The 18,808-nt window shown below is 42.1% G+C and overlaps 1 protein-coding gene across 6 annotated transcripts in view; it reads left to right on the top strand.

Moving 5' to 3' along the window:
* Positions 1-18,808, top strand: part of ATP8A1 (ATPase phospholipid transporting 8A1) — a 1,017,459-nt gene that overhangs the window by 394,058 nt on the left and 604,593 nt on the right. For all 6 annotated transcript variants that reach the window (XM_085642166.1, XM_085642168.1, XM_085642167.1 and 3 more), the window contains one exon: positions 12,275-12,402. In XM_085642166.1, the coding sequence (XP_085498292.1) occupies positions 12,275-12,402 (128 nt within the window). The remainder of the gene's footprint in view (positions 1-12,274; positions 12,403-18,808) is intronic.

The raw sequence follows: 18,808 nt of genomic DNA on the forward strand, positions 1-18,808 counted from the left end.
ATGTCAATTCCCCTTCACCCTCTAGTTGCACGTCAATCACACGTCATGCGGCTGCGCGCGCATCTCTGCCAAATATTTCTGCTGACACTGCAGGATTCTCTTATGGATCCACCCACTTGTGACATCATTTTAAATGACGTTTCTAGTATACGCCTGTATTTACGCCTATTTTCATTACGTATGTGTATTCTTATCTGTATTATCAGCTGTTACGCCTCCTGCATCTGTCTTAATGCAATGCTTTTCATATATATATTGTTACTTGTCAATAATGTATTGCTGATCCCTTCCTGAACCTTCGTGGTGATGGAATATGATTGCCTGGTTTGAACTATAATTCCTTTGTAAGGAATAAAGCCCTTTTCAGAACCTCTAATACCACGGATTCTGCCTCTTATTTTGACTGAGTTATTCTTACTAGACTTTACCGCATAAAAAATAGTACAGGTAATTTAAATATTTACCACATAAATTGGCGCCCGAATAGGGACACTTTCTCATCTCACGCGCCGGAGGTGCGTTGCAGGCCCGGTCCCCTGCCACAGCTGAACGGACAAAAAACGCGTACCCGCAGGATTTCCTGTATCTCCCTCCGGCCAAGCGGGGGTGACTGAGGCTGCGATCAACACCCAGACGAGGCGGTGAGAAGTGCGAAGTATCCCGACCAGAGCCTAGCTGAGAGAGCAAGATCCGAGGTATACAGAGGCCCACCAGGTTTCGAAGTTCCATGTCCAGTCGAGTCCAGTCCGGTCCAGTTCAGTTCAGTTCCGAGGCCTTCCGTTCCGTGCTACCCGGTGAGTACCGTTGCTGGGGAGGCAGTTAGACGTGCACATTAATTTGTGCCGGTCCTGACGGGTTTGGGTACACAGATCCGGTCTGCACTGTTTTAGCAGTGTATCTGTACTGTTTAGCAGTATATCCAGTATGTTCATGTATATAACTCAGTATTATCTAGTATTAGTATTATGTCAGTAACTAGTTTTCTTCTAAATTATCATTGTTCGTTAAAAGTTAAATGTTAAATGTTTTACTGTGTTCAAAAATTGTGGTATGAATGAGTGTTCATTATTGTGTTTATCGTATTAATTGTGTTCAAGTCCAGTTCGAGTAAGAACCAAGTAGCAAGGTTTAAAGATGCCGTTCTTTTCAAAATTAAGACAGATCAAAACTAGAAAAGGAGTACTCGAAGAAGCTGTTCCCATTCCACCTAGGGACACTCCAGGGTATTTTATGTATCATAAACATGGCCTAGATGCCGTATTATATCTTGACTTATGGGTGGACTACACCAAGGATCTAGCAGGAAGTCAGAGGTGGCCCGCAGCTGGGACATGGGATGCAGATTGCATCATGAGAGTAGAAGAAGAATTATGGAAAAAGAAAGCCAGACAGTCACAGAAAGATGCCATTGAGTTATGGCGTAAAGAATCGAGGCGCACAGAGAAAGCGCTCAGACTGGAAGAGAAAAGTAGAGAGAACTCAAATAGAGCCCGAGAAAACGTATTAGTTGAGGAAGGTATCCGAGTAAAAACAGAACAAGTAGACAGACAACGAAATGCTCTTATGAATGGTATGTATCCTCTTTTAGCCGAAGGTTTACCTAAGGCCACCCCGGGAATACTGAAAGATTTGCCACCCCCATTACTCCCGATTAAAGCACATCCCAAGACCGCAAAAGATATTTTCCTTTCCTCCTATTTAGACGATGTAGCTCCGGAATATGTTAACGTTCCACCACACACGCCACCTGTCGATGGTGCTCAACGCCGAGAACAAACGCCCCCAACTCCGCAACCACAAACTCCTCCGCACAATCCCACGGGTCCATCTGTTTCCGCCGCTTTTCCTGCATCCACAGTTTCTACCTTACATCCCACGAATCCTTTCGTGCCTAGCACCTCAGAAGGTGCGACAGCAATTTTTGCCACGCCACCGTCACGAAGTAAATCGTCTCTTAGAGATTTAGCCAACCAACGTACACCCCAAATAGCAACGTCCGACATGTTTAAAGAACATCTTGTAGATTGTAGATATGATCCAGTGCCCGGTAAAAATGATAGAATGCTGCTATCATCACTACGTATACGACGAGCTTCACTATATTTAACGACGCTACCAGGAATGATTAAACATTTAGACAATATATATCGCTTTGTCCAAACAGGGCAAGGCCCTGAAAGTATTGACGAAGCCATGGAATACCAGAAAGCGGATATACAGAGACAACTGTTACGTTTCTTCATAAACTGCTTGATCAGAGACAGAGATAGGTCCGAGGTAGACCAGGATGAAATGCAAGTACTTACCCGATGGGGTCAGAATATATCAGAGGGAAAACATGATAAACAGACATGTATAGTAGCTATGTGCCGAAAGATCCGCAAAGAAGTAGATCGAATACATAAAGCCAGATTGGAGGCAGACAAAACTGAATCAGAGGGAGAGGAGGAGGAAGAATCAGAAATGCCCACAGGACAATTAGAAACGATAGCCTATGTAGGTAGGGGAAGACCTTGTAACAATACCAGATACTTTAATGACCCGATACGTCCGATACGTCCAGATTGTAACAGACATTTTCAGGTCCCTATGTTAAACACGAAGTCCCCTGAACACTTATTCCAGGCTGCTGATAAATTACTCCGAGACCGAAGGGGGTATCATATGCTCGATTCTATGGATGAACAAGAATTAGCCAGGTCAGCAGTACAATGGGCTGACCGTTCTGAAAAATACAGTGATGATGCGTTGGCACACACGTTTTTGAATCTTACCCCAGACGAACAGCGTTTAGCTGGTATATACATGATACAACACCTCCTTATATTATATAGAAGCCAATACTCCGATCCTGGTCCTCTACCTGATATACTGATAGAATTACTCACGAACAAATGGAGAGGGTCAGGTACTGACTTAATTAAAGAAATTCTAGAATATCGACACCAGTACATTGTCTTCGTATGCCCAGAACATGTTTCAGTTCCCCCCAAGTTGGAAAGAAAAACGTATCACATAGACAGACAGAATCCCTTACGCGAAGTACACCCAATGAGAGGTGAGGACAATATTTTTAAACGCGTGTTTGTGTACGCGCCCATAACTAAAATTGAATTATTAGAAATGAAGAAAGTAGTACCTAGCCATGACAAAGACCCAGCAGGTTTCCACCGTGAGATAAAAGACATGTTACTCATGGGAGAGTATACTTATCCTGACATTATGAAAATATTGAAAGTTTTATTGCCTGCCGGTATTTACGAGAAACTCAAAGAAAAGGAATGGGAGGTGGGAGACCAAAAGATAGATTGGACAGCATTAGAAAACGAAGAAAAGGCCCGAGCTGCAGGTTCGGGGCTTGGGGAAAGGACTACAGCATTACCAGGATTATTAGTGCAGGTACTACCACGTTTATTAACTACGAAAAAGGAAGACTGGGGTGCAATCTCAGCCTGTAAACAAAAACAAGATGAAGACACTAGTGATTTCTATTCCCGATTTGAAAAATGTTTTGGTATTAATAGTGGCATAAAAGCAAGTAGTGAGTCATATCCACATCTGTTTGTGACAAAATTAGTTGAAAATTCTCTGCCCCAAGTTAAGAGTAGAGTATTAAAATTCGAGAGTACTTGGCATTGTAACACACCGTCACAGATGTTACAAATGTTACAATATCATCACAATAGAATTAGAGAAGAACAAGAACATGAACAAAGACGTATGAAAGACACGAAAATGAAAATGCTAGTGGCCCAGTCAGTTCCAGCTGACGGTCATAAAAAGGGTACGACACAGTCCAATGATTCAACGGGTCCCGTTAGAGGGACATGCAACTATTGTAAACAGCCAGGTCATTATATACACGATTGCGCAGTTTTAAAACATAATATCTCTACGGGTATAACGAAAGAGAGACCACGTCCGCCTAGACAGGATCAGATCCAACCACAAGTGCCTCAGAATATACAGCCTATGCCAGCTGTACAACAGACCGCACCACAACAACAACAACAGCCACAGCCTATTGCTGCAACACAAAACACGACACAACAGATGTACCAGTATGCACAAAATGACTATCCAGAATATCAGCGCTACACATGAAATAGCCTAGAGAGGGAAGTTGGCTTACCCCTCATTGAGGTTCCAGTAGATCAAGAGGGTCCTTATGTACAGAGTCAGGTATTAGGGAAAGACAGAAAGTTTCTACTCGATACAGGGGCAAGCAGAACAACTATCCGTCACAGCGAAGTCCCAGGGGTACCCCTCTCAGGCTCACAAAATATTTCCCTTGGTTTTTCAGGAAAGCCCACTATTAACGAAGTATCGCAACCACTTGCATTCACAGTGGGTCCATTGACACGGACTACAGATCTATTGCTTACGAAATCATGTCCAGAAAACTTGTTAGGTATAAAAACATTGAAAGCTCTAGGAGCTGTAATATGTTGTTCTCCGGAAGGAGTACGACTATTTTTGCGTGACTTTAAAGGTCACTACGTGTCTAGAGACATGGATCACCGGTTACAGAATCTACCTGCACGTTTATGGGCACAAGGCCCCACTGATGTAGGTTGTATGCACATTACACCATATCGAGTCACAATCAAAACAGGAGTGGTACTACCACGAATACGACAATACAAGTTACCCCCAGATGCTGTAGTGGCTTTACTGCAAATCATTGACGAGCTCATTGCGCAAGGAGTGGTTGTGGAAACCGACTCCAATGTATGTAATTCCCCGATAATTCCGATTCTTAAACGAACAGATCCAAAAGCACCACCCGTATATCGATTAGTTATTGATCTGCGAGAATTAAATAAATGCATTGTACCACAATACCCCGTGGTCCCAGATATCTCTTCATTGCTAACAGCCATAGATTCAGAAGCAACGTTCTTTACTGTAATTGATCTCAAGAACGCTTTCTTTAGCGTCCCAATCGATTCGGAAAGCCAATATTTGTTCGGATTCAGTTTAAATGGACGAAGTTTTAAATTCGCACGCGCACCGCAAGGATTCACAGAAAGCCCCAGCATCTATAGCCAAGCACTGAAAAGAGAACTTGACAGTATCCACATGCCAGCTAACACTGCCCTGCTTCAATACGTCGATGATCTGCTGATCACCGCCCGAAGCGAACCTGAATGTGAAAAAGCATCACTGACGGTTTTACATTTCTTAGCCGACAAGGGGCACAAAGTGTCCCCTTCAAAGCTGCAATTCTGTGTCCAGCAAGTTGTGTACCTTGGGCACTTGCTGTCCAAGGGGGGAAGACAGCTTACACCCGACCGTATCCAGTTAATTGTTAACATGCCGCCACCTAAGACACAAAAGGAGGTACGGGCATTCATAGGCCTCACTTCGTACTGTAGGCAGTGGATCCCTCAATATGCATTTCTAGCGAAACCACTCATTCAGTTGACAACACAGGAGGCAGCGACATCGACTGTCCTCCCTTGGACTCAGGAACATACACAAGCTTTTGAAAGCTTAAAGAAAGCTTTATGCCAAGCACCTGTTTTAGCAACGCCATGTTACAGCAAACGTTTTACACTTTTTGTTACAGAACGTGAAGGTACTGCTTTGTCAGTACTCACGCAGGAACAAGCAGGATCACACAAGCCATGTGCTTATTTTTCTAGTACATTAGATCCCGTAGCCCAGGCTCTTCCTGCGTGCCTGAAATCAGTCGCAGCAACAGCTTTAGCAATCAGACAAAGCGATGCCATAGTATTAGGACATCAATTGACAGTACAAGTACCACACGCAGTAGAGGTTCTCTTGAACCGGACCCAAACACAACACTTGACTATAGCAAGACTGACGGGTTATGAATTGACATTGTTCCAGCCACACATAGAAATCAGACGTTGTAGTACATTAAATCCTGCCACACTTTTGCCATTAAGTGGAACTGACCCATTGGCACATGATTGTATTGAAGTTATTACTATTACGACGAAACCCAGACAAGACTTGACAGATATTCCATTATCAGATCCAGACCTGACATTGTATGTAGATGGTTCATGCATGAGAACAAATACAGGAGAGTTAGTGGCCGCTTATGCAGTCACAACAGATACTGAAATTATTGAAACGAATTGTATCAATACCTTGTCAGCTCAAGCAGCAGAGCTCATCGCTCTGACACAAGCCTGTATTCAAGCCAAAAATAAGAAAGTCAACATATACACAGATTCACGTTATGCATTCGGAGTCGTCCATGACTTCGGCGTGCTTTGGCGAGAGAGCGGTTATTTAACTTCTCACGGTGCCCACATCCAGCACGGTCCCCTTATTCAAGCTCTGTTAGATGCAATACATCTGCCTACTGCAATATCGATCATGAAGTGCAAGGCCCATACGAAAGTGACTGACATTATTTCTCAGGGTAACGACCTAGCTGACAGAACAGCTAAACAGACTGCTCAGAATCAGACTCGTCCAACTGACACGACAAAGACAATAGTTCCGACACCAACACGCTGCATGACAGTTAAGGATCCCGCCCTTGATGTAATTGACATACAGACACATGCTACACCAGAAGAAATAAAGAGATGGACTGAATTAGGAGGGATCCAAACGGATCAAGGATGGATGACGAAGGGAAAATCTATATGGTTTCTCCCCGACTCAATGGTTCAGGTCATCATTAACACAATACATAGTCCAGCACACCTAGGAGAGAAAGCTATGCTAGACAGTATTCAACACATTTGGTTCAATAAACACTTGCGAGCAGCAGCTAAACAGAAAGTACGTACCTGCATGATTTGTTGTCAGTTCAATCCAGGAAAAGGCGTACCTGTAGAACAAGGTGGATTTCAACCCCCCCGATCACCCTTTTGAAGTCCTCCAGATGGATTATATCCAGATGGAACGATGTTGAGGATTCAAATATGTCCTCGTAGTTGTATGCGCTCTTTCCCGGTGGACAGAGGCGTATCCCGTCTCAGATTACACTGCCCCGACTACTGCCAAACAGTTAGTTCGAGAATTCTTCCCACGGTATGGTTTGCCCCGTATCGTGTACTCAGATAATGGCCAGCCGTTCTCATCCGAACTAATGAAACATGTTTCACTTCTGTTAGGCTACCAATGGAAATTCCACTGTGTCCGACATCCCGAGGCAGCAGGTCTCGTGGAGCGACATAATCAAACTCTGAAAATTAGACTGTCCAAAGTATGTAGAGAAAAAGGTGTCGACTGGGTAGTAGCCTTACCGGTTGCGCTCTTTTACATGAGAATGGTAGCACACTCTCGAACAGGGCTATCCCCGTATGAGGTGATCTTCGGTAGACCACCAAATATGTGGGGGACGCCTATACCTCGTAAAATAACTGATGTTGATTGTAATATGCTGACAGATTACCTGGCTTCCTTGATGTCTGCACTACAATCTTGTCGTTCACAGGTAGCTGCAGCTTTTCCCGATAACACTGAGGTGAAGCCCCATGACGTGGTTCCAGGTGACCTGGTGCTTATAAGAAATTTCGACAGGAGGAACCCGCTGGAGCCTCGCTGGCAGTCGCCTAAACTCGTCTTATTGACCACAAGGACAGCTGTGAAGATTGAGGGACGTAAAGGGTGGTTGCACTCGAGCCATATCAAAAAATTTCATGGACTATCATCCGACTTGAATTATCAGCCCTGCATTCCCTCACAGACTGACTCAAAACTCCCCCTGGTCGACAGGACAGAAAAGGAAAACTATAAACTGAAACTAAGGTCTAGCAAGTCAGACAATTTGATTGTTTAAGTCCTCTCCAAGGTGAATCGGTTGAATTTGTCTCTGACATGTATCCTCTAGACTGAAATAGAGAGAGAAATAGACAGAAACATGCGTACTGTAAATCACTTCGTAGTCACTGCATAGTGACATTGTTAATTATGTTTTTTCTAAGTCTTCTGATTATTATTTCCAGTATATTATTACACATGTATTACCCTATCTCCAAGCGTGCTTTCCATGCTACTGCCTAACATTCTTTTAGCGAATTACCCCCGCATGAGTTGTCCTATAGATTTGCGCTGCGCAACAACACATTCATTAGTATGTTACATCATTCTCATCAGACCAGCAATGCTACAAATTGTTGGATATGTGGCCGACTCCCTCCCTATCAGAAATACAAGGGAGTTTTTCCCCTCTTTCCGTATCCATTCACACACAATGGCTCCTGTGGAGCATGGTTTAGTTTGATTAATTCCCTAGATTCAAATACAGTAGTTTATCAAGACAACTGGGCATGGGGAAACCTGAACCTAGTTTTACTTAAAGTCTGCTACCCTAACAAGGAGGGACTTCCCAAAAGAACAGGAACTGATCTAGAAAATGAAGTATATGGACTAGGTAACTTTACACTTAATCTCATGATCCTAAATGTTGAATCCGAAGCTACACCAATCTTGCCCGCTATGTCAGTATTTCCAGTTAGAGGCGAATTATGTGTAAGAAAGAATGGTTCAATACACATGGGCCATAGTAAATGTACCACTGTAATAGAATTCAGTGATAAAGGCAAGTCTACATTTAGAGCTTCTCGTCACTCCTACTTCATTTGTGGTCACACCGCATACATACGCCTACCCCTAGATTGGGATGGTACCTGTTACATTGCATTCCTTCTACCACCTGTTTTCCTAGCCCCGCCTGATTACCATAGGAATACCCATTTAGTACACAATAGACAACAGAGAGATCTCCCGATTGTCGATTACACCGAAACAGCATGGGAGCAATACACAGATTTCAATAAAGGTTTCTTTCCCTACATAGGTACAGTCACTAATAGTAAGTTGATACGTAGATTAACTAGAACCCTTGAAGCAGTAGTGAATGAAACTACTTCCGCCTTAGGCAACTTAACAGAGGAGCAGTCTGCGATGCGGATTGTTGTCCTTCAAAATCGTCTTGTCCTTGACGTCATCCTGGCCGATAGGGGCGGAGCTTGTAGGGTCATCGGATCAAGTTGCTGTGTTTTCATACCAGAAAACGCGCCGTCAGTATATAAAGCCATAACTCGACTTCATAAGATTGTAAGCCAGATACACCAGAATCCAGGCACCTGGACTTGGTCCGGTTGGTTCTGGAGCATGTTGTCAGCCTGGGGATGGAGGATCCTATCCTTCCTAGGTATTGGCTTTCTCATACTATTCAGTTGCTGCTTGTGTCTACAATGTGGGCCAGCGATTTGTGGTCTGTGTGCCACATCGTGTATCCCGCCTTCAAATTTTCATTCGAGATCCCGGAAGAAGAAAGAAGAACAAATGATGCTATATGAACAGATTGATGGATTGATGAAAATGGATATTTCATAAGGGTCCGTAGGGGACAAGGAGGGAATGAGGAAATACGAATTTTATGATCAGTTATGTCCCCTATCTTAGACCCCAATGACTCCATGTACATGCTACAAGTACATGTATGTTCCCTCCAGTTCCAGCTATGAAGACGCAAATACATGTGCGTCCAACGCCAACATATCCTCTTTCAGATCCGCCATGAATGGGTCGAATATTCCATTCCTAAGTATGATTGGCCACCGACTTTATATGGTTCACTTTTCTAGTTTTACAGTTCAGGCGAGTAGGCCCTGAATTCTGTCATCAAGCCTTTGCCTGCTTCTGCCTCTGTAATGCTCCAGCCTGGACCTGCATCCGTGTCCATGAACTTTGTCTTACTCCCTGCGCGGCTAGCGGTGCCTGACGCGGCCTGTTGCCTGCCAAAAACTGTATTCAGCCTTCAAGTTATCTGCTCCGCTCCTCATCCAATGCATTCCTGTCTAGTAGTTTAGGTAAACATCCTTCTAGCTACCGAGCAAAGGACCCGGCCTCGCTGTCTTTATGCAAGTAATTCATAGGCCCTGTTACCATGGAAGATTCCTGCCCCCTCGCATCTCATGTAGACACATAGACGCTTGTACACGCACTAACAGTCAATATAGAATAGGATCTGTCCGAGAAGACCTTTCCTTCCAGATAATATAGTTCCTTAAACACAAGATATTAGATATGATTTAGGACTAGGTTGTCCTGACACCCCAGACTTCTGTCTCCATATGTAGAGCTAAATGTCAATTCCCCTTCACCCTCTAGTTGCACGTCAATCACACGTCATGCGGCTGCGCGCGCATCTCTGCCAAATATTTCTGCTGACACTGCAGGATTCTCTTATGGATCCACCCACTTGTGACCTCATTTTAAATGACGTTTCTAGTATACGCCTGTATTTACGCCTATTTTCATTACGTATGTGTATTCTTATCTGTATTATCAGCTGTTACGCCTCCTGCATCTGTCTTAATGCAATGCTTTTCATATATATATTGTTACTTGTCAATAATGTATTGCTGATCCCTTCCTGAACCTTCGTGGTGATGGAATATGATTGCCTGGTTCGAACTATAATTCCTTTGTAAGGAATAAAGCCCTTTTCAGAACCTCTAATACCACGGATTCTGCCTCTTATTTTGACTGAGTTATTCTTACTAGACTTTACCGCATAAAAAATAGTACAGGTAATTTAAATATTTACCACAGGTTCCAGGCAGATTGCAGCCAGGTAAAACAGAATAAGCACATAGTTTTGCGAGAAATAAGCATGCTTGCAGGCAAGGTATAAATCATGTCCGGGAGTATAGTTTGTAGCCTCACTGGCATAGATTTGTTCATCAGTATCTTTTTGACTTCTTTCTTGAATGAAGCAGTTTAGGGATTCATTCTGATTTCCGGGGGAAGGGCGTTCCAGATTCTCGTGGCCATGCCTGAGAAGGTTCAGTTGTAAGTTTTCTTTTTATGAAATGTTGGTGGTTTCTACAGTAGGGACCTAGTGCTTCTAGATGCTCTTATGCCACCATTGATGTCCAAAGCCATGTCTCATAAACACAGATTTCTCCCGAAAAACTTCAGAAGAATTACCTCCTCTCAACACAAACACCATCTCCTACATGCAATGTCAAAGCTTTCCTACTGAACTTTATACACAAGTAGTCCCTTAAATGCCAACTGGTTAACTCAATAATCTCCTTTGTATCAATGCCTCACCCTGGGAATTTCAAACACAACAGCTGAACTAAAATATGGTACTGCCCACCTGGCAGCAAAAATTGGTTTACTGATAATTTGTTTAGTTTTAGCTCTGATCAGCTCACCTCCTATTGTGTTCATATTTTCTTGGAAGATTTCAGCATCTAAAGACAGCCATTCACATACCTCTACTCCGTTTTCTTCTACCAGGCAAAAACATGCTACAACATTGAGGCTTACCCTGTACCTGATTTTCAGAGCGAAGCACCACATACAATTCTCTAACCTTCTCAAGTTGGATTGGACATGCATAATCTCAGTTCCTTTCAAAATCTTCAATTTAACACATAATCCCCATGCGAAAACAGGGAGACTTGTGGTGAAATCTAGAGACCTCAAACACATTGACAGCACAGATAGCAAAGCCAGCATGCTACACTCTTGAAAGGACTCTTAATCTGCTGTCATGGACGGTACAAAAAAGATTCTAAAGATGCCTTTTGTTGAAAAATCAATATATGATTACACCAGAAAGCAAATTATCATTGGTATAAAATGTATTGCTCTGTGTGGCAGACGAGGCAAAAACCATTGCATTTCTTTTTGTAATTCAGCCTAGTTGGTTGACTGTTTTGGATAACATTAAGGCCGATCCAAGCAAAGAGGGAGTTAGATGGCTTAACATACAACTGAATGGTTCTAATGACTTGGGTGAATAATGTAAGAGGGAAAAGAAAGGGGGGCACCACATGATGCTAGTTAGTAGGTATGCCACGTCATGAAATGCTCCTTATCAGGGCTTAATGGTTCATCCATCGCCAAATAGCTTCTTCAGAAGATACCCAAGCCTAAAAATAGTGTCTTAAGTATGTAAAATTTGTTTGTGAGCATGAGGTGAACCTATCCTTTGGACAAGGTCACTTTTGTACATATTAAGAGGTGTCTGCTATTTAGTCACATTTGTCTCAAACACTAAAGAGCCAAACATTGTACATTATAAGACCTACCAAACTGGACCATATCTGGTATGACTATGCAACACAGCATGTTTTGCTTTTTTCGGTGACATTGCTTTTAAGTTGCAGGGATCAATTATTTTAAAGATAAGTCATGAGTTATTTCTTGTTTGGAGTTAGAACCCAACTTACTTCTGTCCAGTAATGTTTAACACTAATTTTAGAAAGAAGATCTATTGTCATTTTAATGGTATTTTGTATTACTTTCTTTTAAACAGATGGAGGAGCTAGCAACTTTGGACTGAATTTTTTGACCTTCATCATTCTCTTCAACAATCTCATTCCGATCAGCTTGTTGGTTACTTTGGAAGTAGTAAAGTTTATACAAGCGTATTTTATAAATTGGGTATGTATGTAGATGTATCCTAATTAATCATGACAGTTCTAATAAATGAATAACCAATGCATTCCTTGAGTTTAAAGTTTCATATATCTAATTTTTTTACTATCTTCTTGCGTTGTTTTAATGCTCTACATCGGATATCTATTTTTTCAACATAAGTAATTCCATCAAGTAACAATCTTTAATTGAATAGTTTTGACCTTCCATCTGAGCTGGTAACAAAGAGTAGGATCAGTGTATTTCCAGCAAAAGCAAATCAGAAGTAGCCACGTACACAGAGCAATTTCCTACATTTTTTCTTGATAATAGGGACTGTTCCTTACTGTTAGATGTAAGATCCCTGCCTTCTAAATTCTTTAATAATATTATTTGGAAGATTCATAGTTCTTGATGTTGTGTATAGTATTACTTTAAATATTGATCTTACAAAGTAGCTTGTAATTACTGTTTACCCATCAAAGAAGTCTGGATCGTTCTGTTACTGCTTTTAGCGAAAACTCAGAAAAATGTTGGAACGTCTTTGGAAGGGCAGGTTTGAGTACCAACAGCAGGCTTAAAGTTAATGTAGAGGTTTTTTTCAACATCACAGATTCCACTTTTTACCTGTTCTTCCAATACACTTGTAAACAGGGACCTCAAAATGTTGTCAGGTATGTTGTATGCTCCCTAGTGCGCCAGAAGTTCACATTTTGTTGTCCCTTTGTCTGAATGCACATTGCTGCTCATGGCTGTTTGAACTTCCAAAGGTTGCTGTTAAACTTCTGCAGATTTTTTTCCCCACCTTTTGCCGGTGCATTTAACTTTACCATACATGCTGTGACCACGTGCCTTATATGCACTCAGCCTTGGTTCCCCAGGTACTTTATTGTGGTTTTATTGTATAATTGTAGTGAATGAGTATTCCTGTTAAACTCAATGTCCTAGGATTGGCTGTCAAGACGCTCAGCTATTTACCTTACCAGGATTACCATCAAACGTACTGCCAGGAAGAAGCAGCTGAAGCACTTTCAGTTACTTTTGATGTAGTTGATAGCTTCTCTTACAGTGCTGTAGTTTTACTTGTTCTTTTATTAGGGGAGGGGGTTGGGAAAGCTGGTTACTGTGCCATAAACAACATCCGAATATAATTTGAGTCAGTTTTCATGTACCTTTAGCGTGTTGCATAGTAACTTAATTAATGGTATTAACTGGATTGGAACCACTTCAGAGTAGTGGCGATACAGTGCCTTTTGAGAGCTGATATTAATCATCATGTGTTTCTTTTCCCATGATGTGTGTTCATCAGTGTATTACATAAATATTGTATGGCTTGTAGCTCATGGACATATCCTATTCTTAGATCTTTATATTGTGTATCTGGATATTACTATTTCTATATGTATCCAGCATATAATGATTTTATGCAGGAGTCTTAGTTCCTCTAAATACATTGGTCTGGATGTTAGGAGCAGGATGTCAAGAATTTACCTTTTGCTATGTATTTTTATCAGTAGGATAGAAGGTGACCATTGCCAAGACTGGTCTGGTTGATTGTATCTCCACTGCTCTGATTCCATACCTTGAAAACGAATGATCTTGCATTATACTTGTTAGGTCTCACAGACCCAATGTCTCCAGTGATAAGGAAATTGATTTGCTACAGGTTGAGTGATTTTTGTGTACACATGTACAGATGATCAGTCACAGATGGAGTGAAAATGGCATAGCTACTGTGAAAGTGAGCACCTGTTGAACTGAGTGAAAGGCTGGAGAAGCCTCAGTTGCATGAGGTGCACTGTGATTGCAACCATGCGAAGATTTCGAGTCAGTGGGAATTCTTGGTTCGCACAGCCTCTGGCCGCACTGACATGAGAGTGAGAAAAGAAGAGCGGGCATGTATATAAAGAGAAAAGTTAGGAAAGAGCCACCTACAATAATACCCAACCAGAAGAATCAAAACATAACACACTGTGCCTAAATCTCACTGACCGTACGTGCTGCAATTATAGCGACCAGCAATTAAACCTTCCACGTCAGATGTTGTAAAGACGCCTTATGTATAGGGTCAAAAGGTCAAACAATTTGTTTACAAGGGACAGTGTAAGCTCCCAAACTGGAGAAGGTGGCCTAATAAAAAAAAACACTTTTCTGATAATGTCTAGGAAATCTTTCACCTCTGGTATTATTTGGAAAGAGGTTGTGAAAGAGATGTCATTAATCAGGCAGTAGTCGCCTCAAGGTATAACTTAATTGAGGAAATGTTCACCCCAGATCTCACTAAAAAGAATAGAAGTACCACTTTGTCCTGACATCTGGTAAAGTCATAATTGTTTTGGATGCACCAGACGCAGAACCTCTTACACTTAAATGTGTATGATGGTCTGGTGGAGGGACATATTACTTTTTTGAGAATGTTAGTGCAAACTTGTGACAAATTCAGATGTTTATATTGTAGGAGTTCAGACCGAAGGCCGCTAAGATCAGCGTTGAAAGGTTGGGATGCAGGATCTGGCCCCTACACTTGTGATGTAAATCTGGTCTACACAGCAACCTCCTTTATGGCCACCTCAAGAGGTGATGGAAATCCTTTGTAGTTGGGTAGTAAGTGTGAAGACCACCATTGGCTAATCCACTTTGGACCTATGATGGTCATTTTGGCTTGGAATTCGGACAGCTTGTTTAACACTTTGGAGTGAATGGGACTGTCAGAAATCTGCAAAGAAGCATCACTGACCAGTTTATTAAAGGGGCATTCCCCTTCAACCCCATTTGCTATTATCTGGAGGTATAGTCTGGACACTTTGTGTTTCTTATATCTGCAAATAGGTCTAATTCTGGAAAGCTCCAATTCCAAAAGATGCTTTGCAGAGTTTCCTATGGAGCGAGTATGCCTCTGCATTCTGTATTCCTGTGAGGTGGACATCCATAATCTGTAGGTCTCTTACGAAGAGTCATTTTCAGATCATTTATGCTGTTAGGGAAAGGTCTGAAGTGTGTTTGTTCAGAGAGTACATTGTTGTAGTATTGTTTGTCTATATAAGGGAGACATTGTCGTGAAAGTTTACAGTAAGCACTTTATAGTTAAATTTGATGATCTCAATTCCAGAAGGTTGATGTGTTAAGATCTCTCCTTTACTGACCATGTTCTTGAAGATGGCCCATTGAGCACCCCATTTGGGAAGGGATGTGTCAAAGACTATTATCTGCATTTGGATCTCCTGAGGCATCCCTTTAACAGATTTTAAGACTGGTACCTCCACAGGAGTAATTGCATTACTGGCTAGGATAGAGTGAGTTTGTCTTCCCAGCTGCCTGTCAGTTGGCACCATTGGTCCTCCAAGTATTGCTGTATGTGTCTAATGGGTAGCCTTGCATCACAAACCACAAAAATGCAACAAGTCAATAATCCTAGCAGAGATGATATTTGAGGAACCGTTGAATAAGAAGTTTGAAGCGGACTATGACATGTCACACGGACAGATGACAGTCTCCTCTGAGGTTAATCCTCTTGAAACCAGATTATCCAAAATGGTGCTTAGCTAGTGTATAAATTGAAGTGGAACCACCATTGATTTCTTCTGATTGACATGCAGGCCAAGTCTGCAAAGAATCGTAAAGGTCATCTGATAATGCTTTGGAAACTTCTTCTGATGTCGCAGTCTTGATCAACGAATTGTTTAGATGCGGATAGACAAACCAATCTGTTTCCTGATATATGCCATGGCCATTGCCATACATTCGAAGAATGTTCTTGATGCCGACTACAGAACGAATAGAGGTTTGAACTGGAAATGGTAGGGTCCATTAGAAACCTTAGGAACGTTTGGTGTTTCTTTGCAATTGGGATGGGAAATTGATGTTTTCAAGATCTATGGCACATATCCAGTCTCTTGGTGTAGCTGTGGGTAAATCTGGTGGAAGTCCAGAATTCAGAAGTTTTCTTCCATTATCCATGTAGCCATTTATTGGTTGTTCTAATATTGAGAATAGGTCTGATCTCCTTTTATGGTCCCTTCAATTGAACCAGAATGTAACAGCAGTAAATCCTTCCTTTTTGAAGAAGAGGGACTTTCTTCACTGTCTGTTTCTCCAGCAAGATGGTAACTTCCTTTCTGCGCTGATGTCAGTGGTGCTAAGAGGCTCCCCTCCGAGGAACACAAGAAGGGGAAGACTTGAATCTCCGTGAGTATCAATTTTCTCCAATATTCAGTTCCCAGCTGCCTAATTTTGGCACTCTTGCAGATGATTTGTGATGCTTCCCCCTAATTGAATGGAGAGGGCGAAAAAGAGAGTTATTGTGCTGGAGATGGTTTCTCTGCAGCATGTGGCTGTTTTCCTCCTCTATCATTTAAAGACTTCTTTGCTGCTGTTGGTCCCGCAATTGAGGGTACTCTAAAACATTTCACTCAAAATCCTCTGCCATTCAGTTTGATGTGGTGGATGGTAAGGCACCTTTTGCAGCAGATCTTTATGTACATCTAGGACCTCATTCTCATTCAAAACCTTGCAGTCAAAGACTGTTCTCCATGGTAAAGCACCTGTAACCTTCTCACTGGGGACCATGATAGGATAAGGAAGGAACACTTTCACTGTTTCCTGAAGTGGCACGGTCCTCTGCTGAGGACCTCATCCCTATTCCTTTAATAAAAGATGGGCCTCCTGCTCTTTAACAGCTACATCCAGAATCTGTCAAACATCAGGCCCATTAAACAAAGGCTGTTACACGTTATGCTCTACAGTTTGTTGTGTCACCACTGTGATGTAGAAACCAGTACACAACAGGTGTTTGGCAAAAGACCTAGTGATTAATGTTGGTGAAAAGCATCCCACAGAAGCACATTTCAGATGAGTGCAGCCAAAGGAAGGCTGCCTCTGCAAGGAACAACCCAGTAATGAGCATCCTAGAGAAGAGCATTCTAAAGAGGTGGCCATGGGAGGAAATACTGAGGGAGTTGGATTCTCAGCAAAGGGAAAGAATGCGGTATAAAGCTTCACCCTTGATTTAGGATGTTTGTACTCTCACTCATTGAGCTCATCCCTTATCGTATATAGTTGGCGGTCAGTATACATTTGCTTTCATGAACTAACAAATAGAGTAATACTGCCCATAAAAAGTAGGACAGGTCTTCTGATGGGCGCTGACCATGCGTCTTTTACTGAATGCAACCCTACTAAGAGATACTTCAGTTGCCCCACTGTAATTTAGCGGCTCTCCTTTCAAATGCCAGATGTGTTCATTAATTGGATAGTTGTCTCACTGAGATGTCCTGGTACTGTCCCACTAAATCCTTACTGAGGAACGCTGGTGCAGCTACAGCAGTTCTGATGGTGTGAATTACACCTGCTAATAAAAGAAGTTAGATTTGAAACTCAGTAGCTGTTGCAGTTTTGCATTTTCTCTGAATTTTACTTACTCTTGACAATGTACTCTGCTTTTGTGCAGTTTAACATAAGCTTTGTCACTAAAACCTCATCATATTGAACCCAAAAAAGACTTGCAGTGCAAAAAGAAATGAGTCCTATTGGATTTGTCAATGCTTATTGTTTTTAATATGCCTCTTTTCCACTGAAGCACAAATGTGACAAGGATTCTGTTGGTGTTTGGAGCCTCTCCTGCTCATGTGTGACTCATCATAAGTGTATGAATGCAAACCGTGTGATACTGGATCACTTTTTCAAAAAGTTGGTTATAGTTTTATATGGAAGTGTTTGTATGTGTAGCTTTTAGTAGCCTTTGGTTTGTATATGCTGCTTTAGGGGTTCTCTGCCCTTCTTGGGGGAAAACATTTGTAATAATACAAGTGGAGCCTTAGGCCATACAAGACGCCTTCTCCAAGAGTGCTTTCATTCCCGGACATAATGGTGCATTACATATTGCTTAAAGAACAGCACAGTGATCCTGTTTATGCAGATCAGTATATGACTGGAAGCCAGTAATTCCTGGCCACATGCTCTAAACAAATTTTCCCCTTTAGTCCTTTTGTATAGCTAGGACTAATGTGTGTGCTGCTGAAATAAGCTTCTGGCAGAAAGGTGGCCAGAGTCCCCCACCGTTCAGCCCATTCAGTTAAGACACACAGTCCCTCAATGTTCATCAAATAGCATGGATTGCAGCTTCTGTCCAGGCAGTCCTGTGATGCCCTCTGTCCTGAATGCCTCAATAGAGGAGGCAGGTGTCTCTGATCAAGCCACAGTACAGCAGCGGAATATATGAAGAGCAGAGAAATTGAAGCATACCTTCAAAGCGTAGTTAATATGTACGTTCCTCAGTACCTGCAGGGGTAATCCAAAACTCCACCAATCACGGCCTCAGGAAACCCATTAGTACACCCATGAAAACCTTTCAAAGACCAGTCAGAGGTCTGTCAGGCCCAGCAGCATTGGTCACCACAGCTCCATCCTTTCTCGTACTGTTCACCCGACTTCAGTG

The sequence above is a fragment of the Triturus cristatus genome, chromosome 2_2, assembly GCF_964204655.1.
Source record: "Triturus cristatus chromosome 2_2, aTriCri1.1, whole genome shotgun sequence".
In the NCBI taxonomy this organism is placed as follows: domain Eukaryota; kingdom Metazoa; phylum Chordata; class Amphibia; order Caudata; family Salamandridae; genus Triturus; species Triturus cristatus.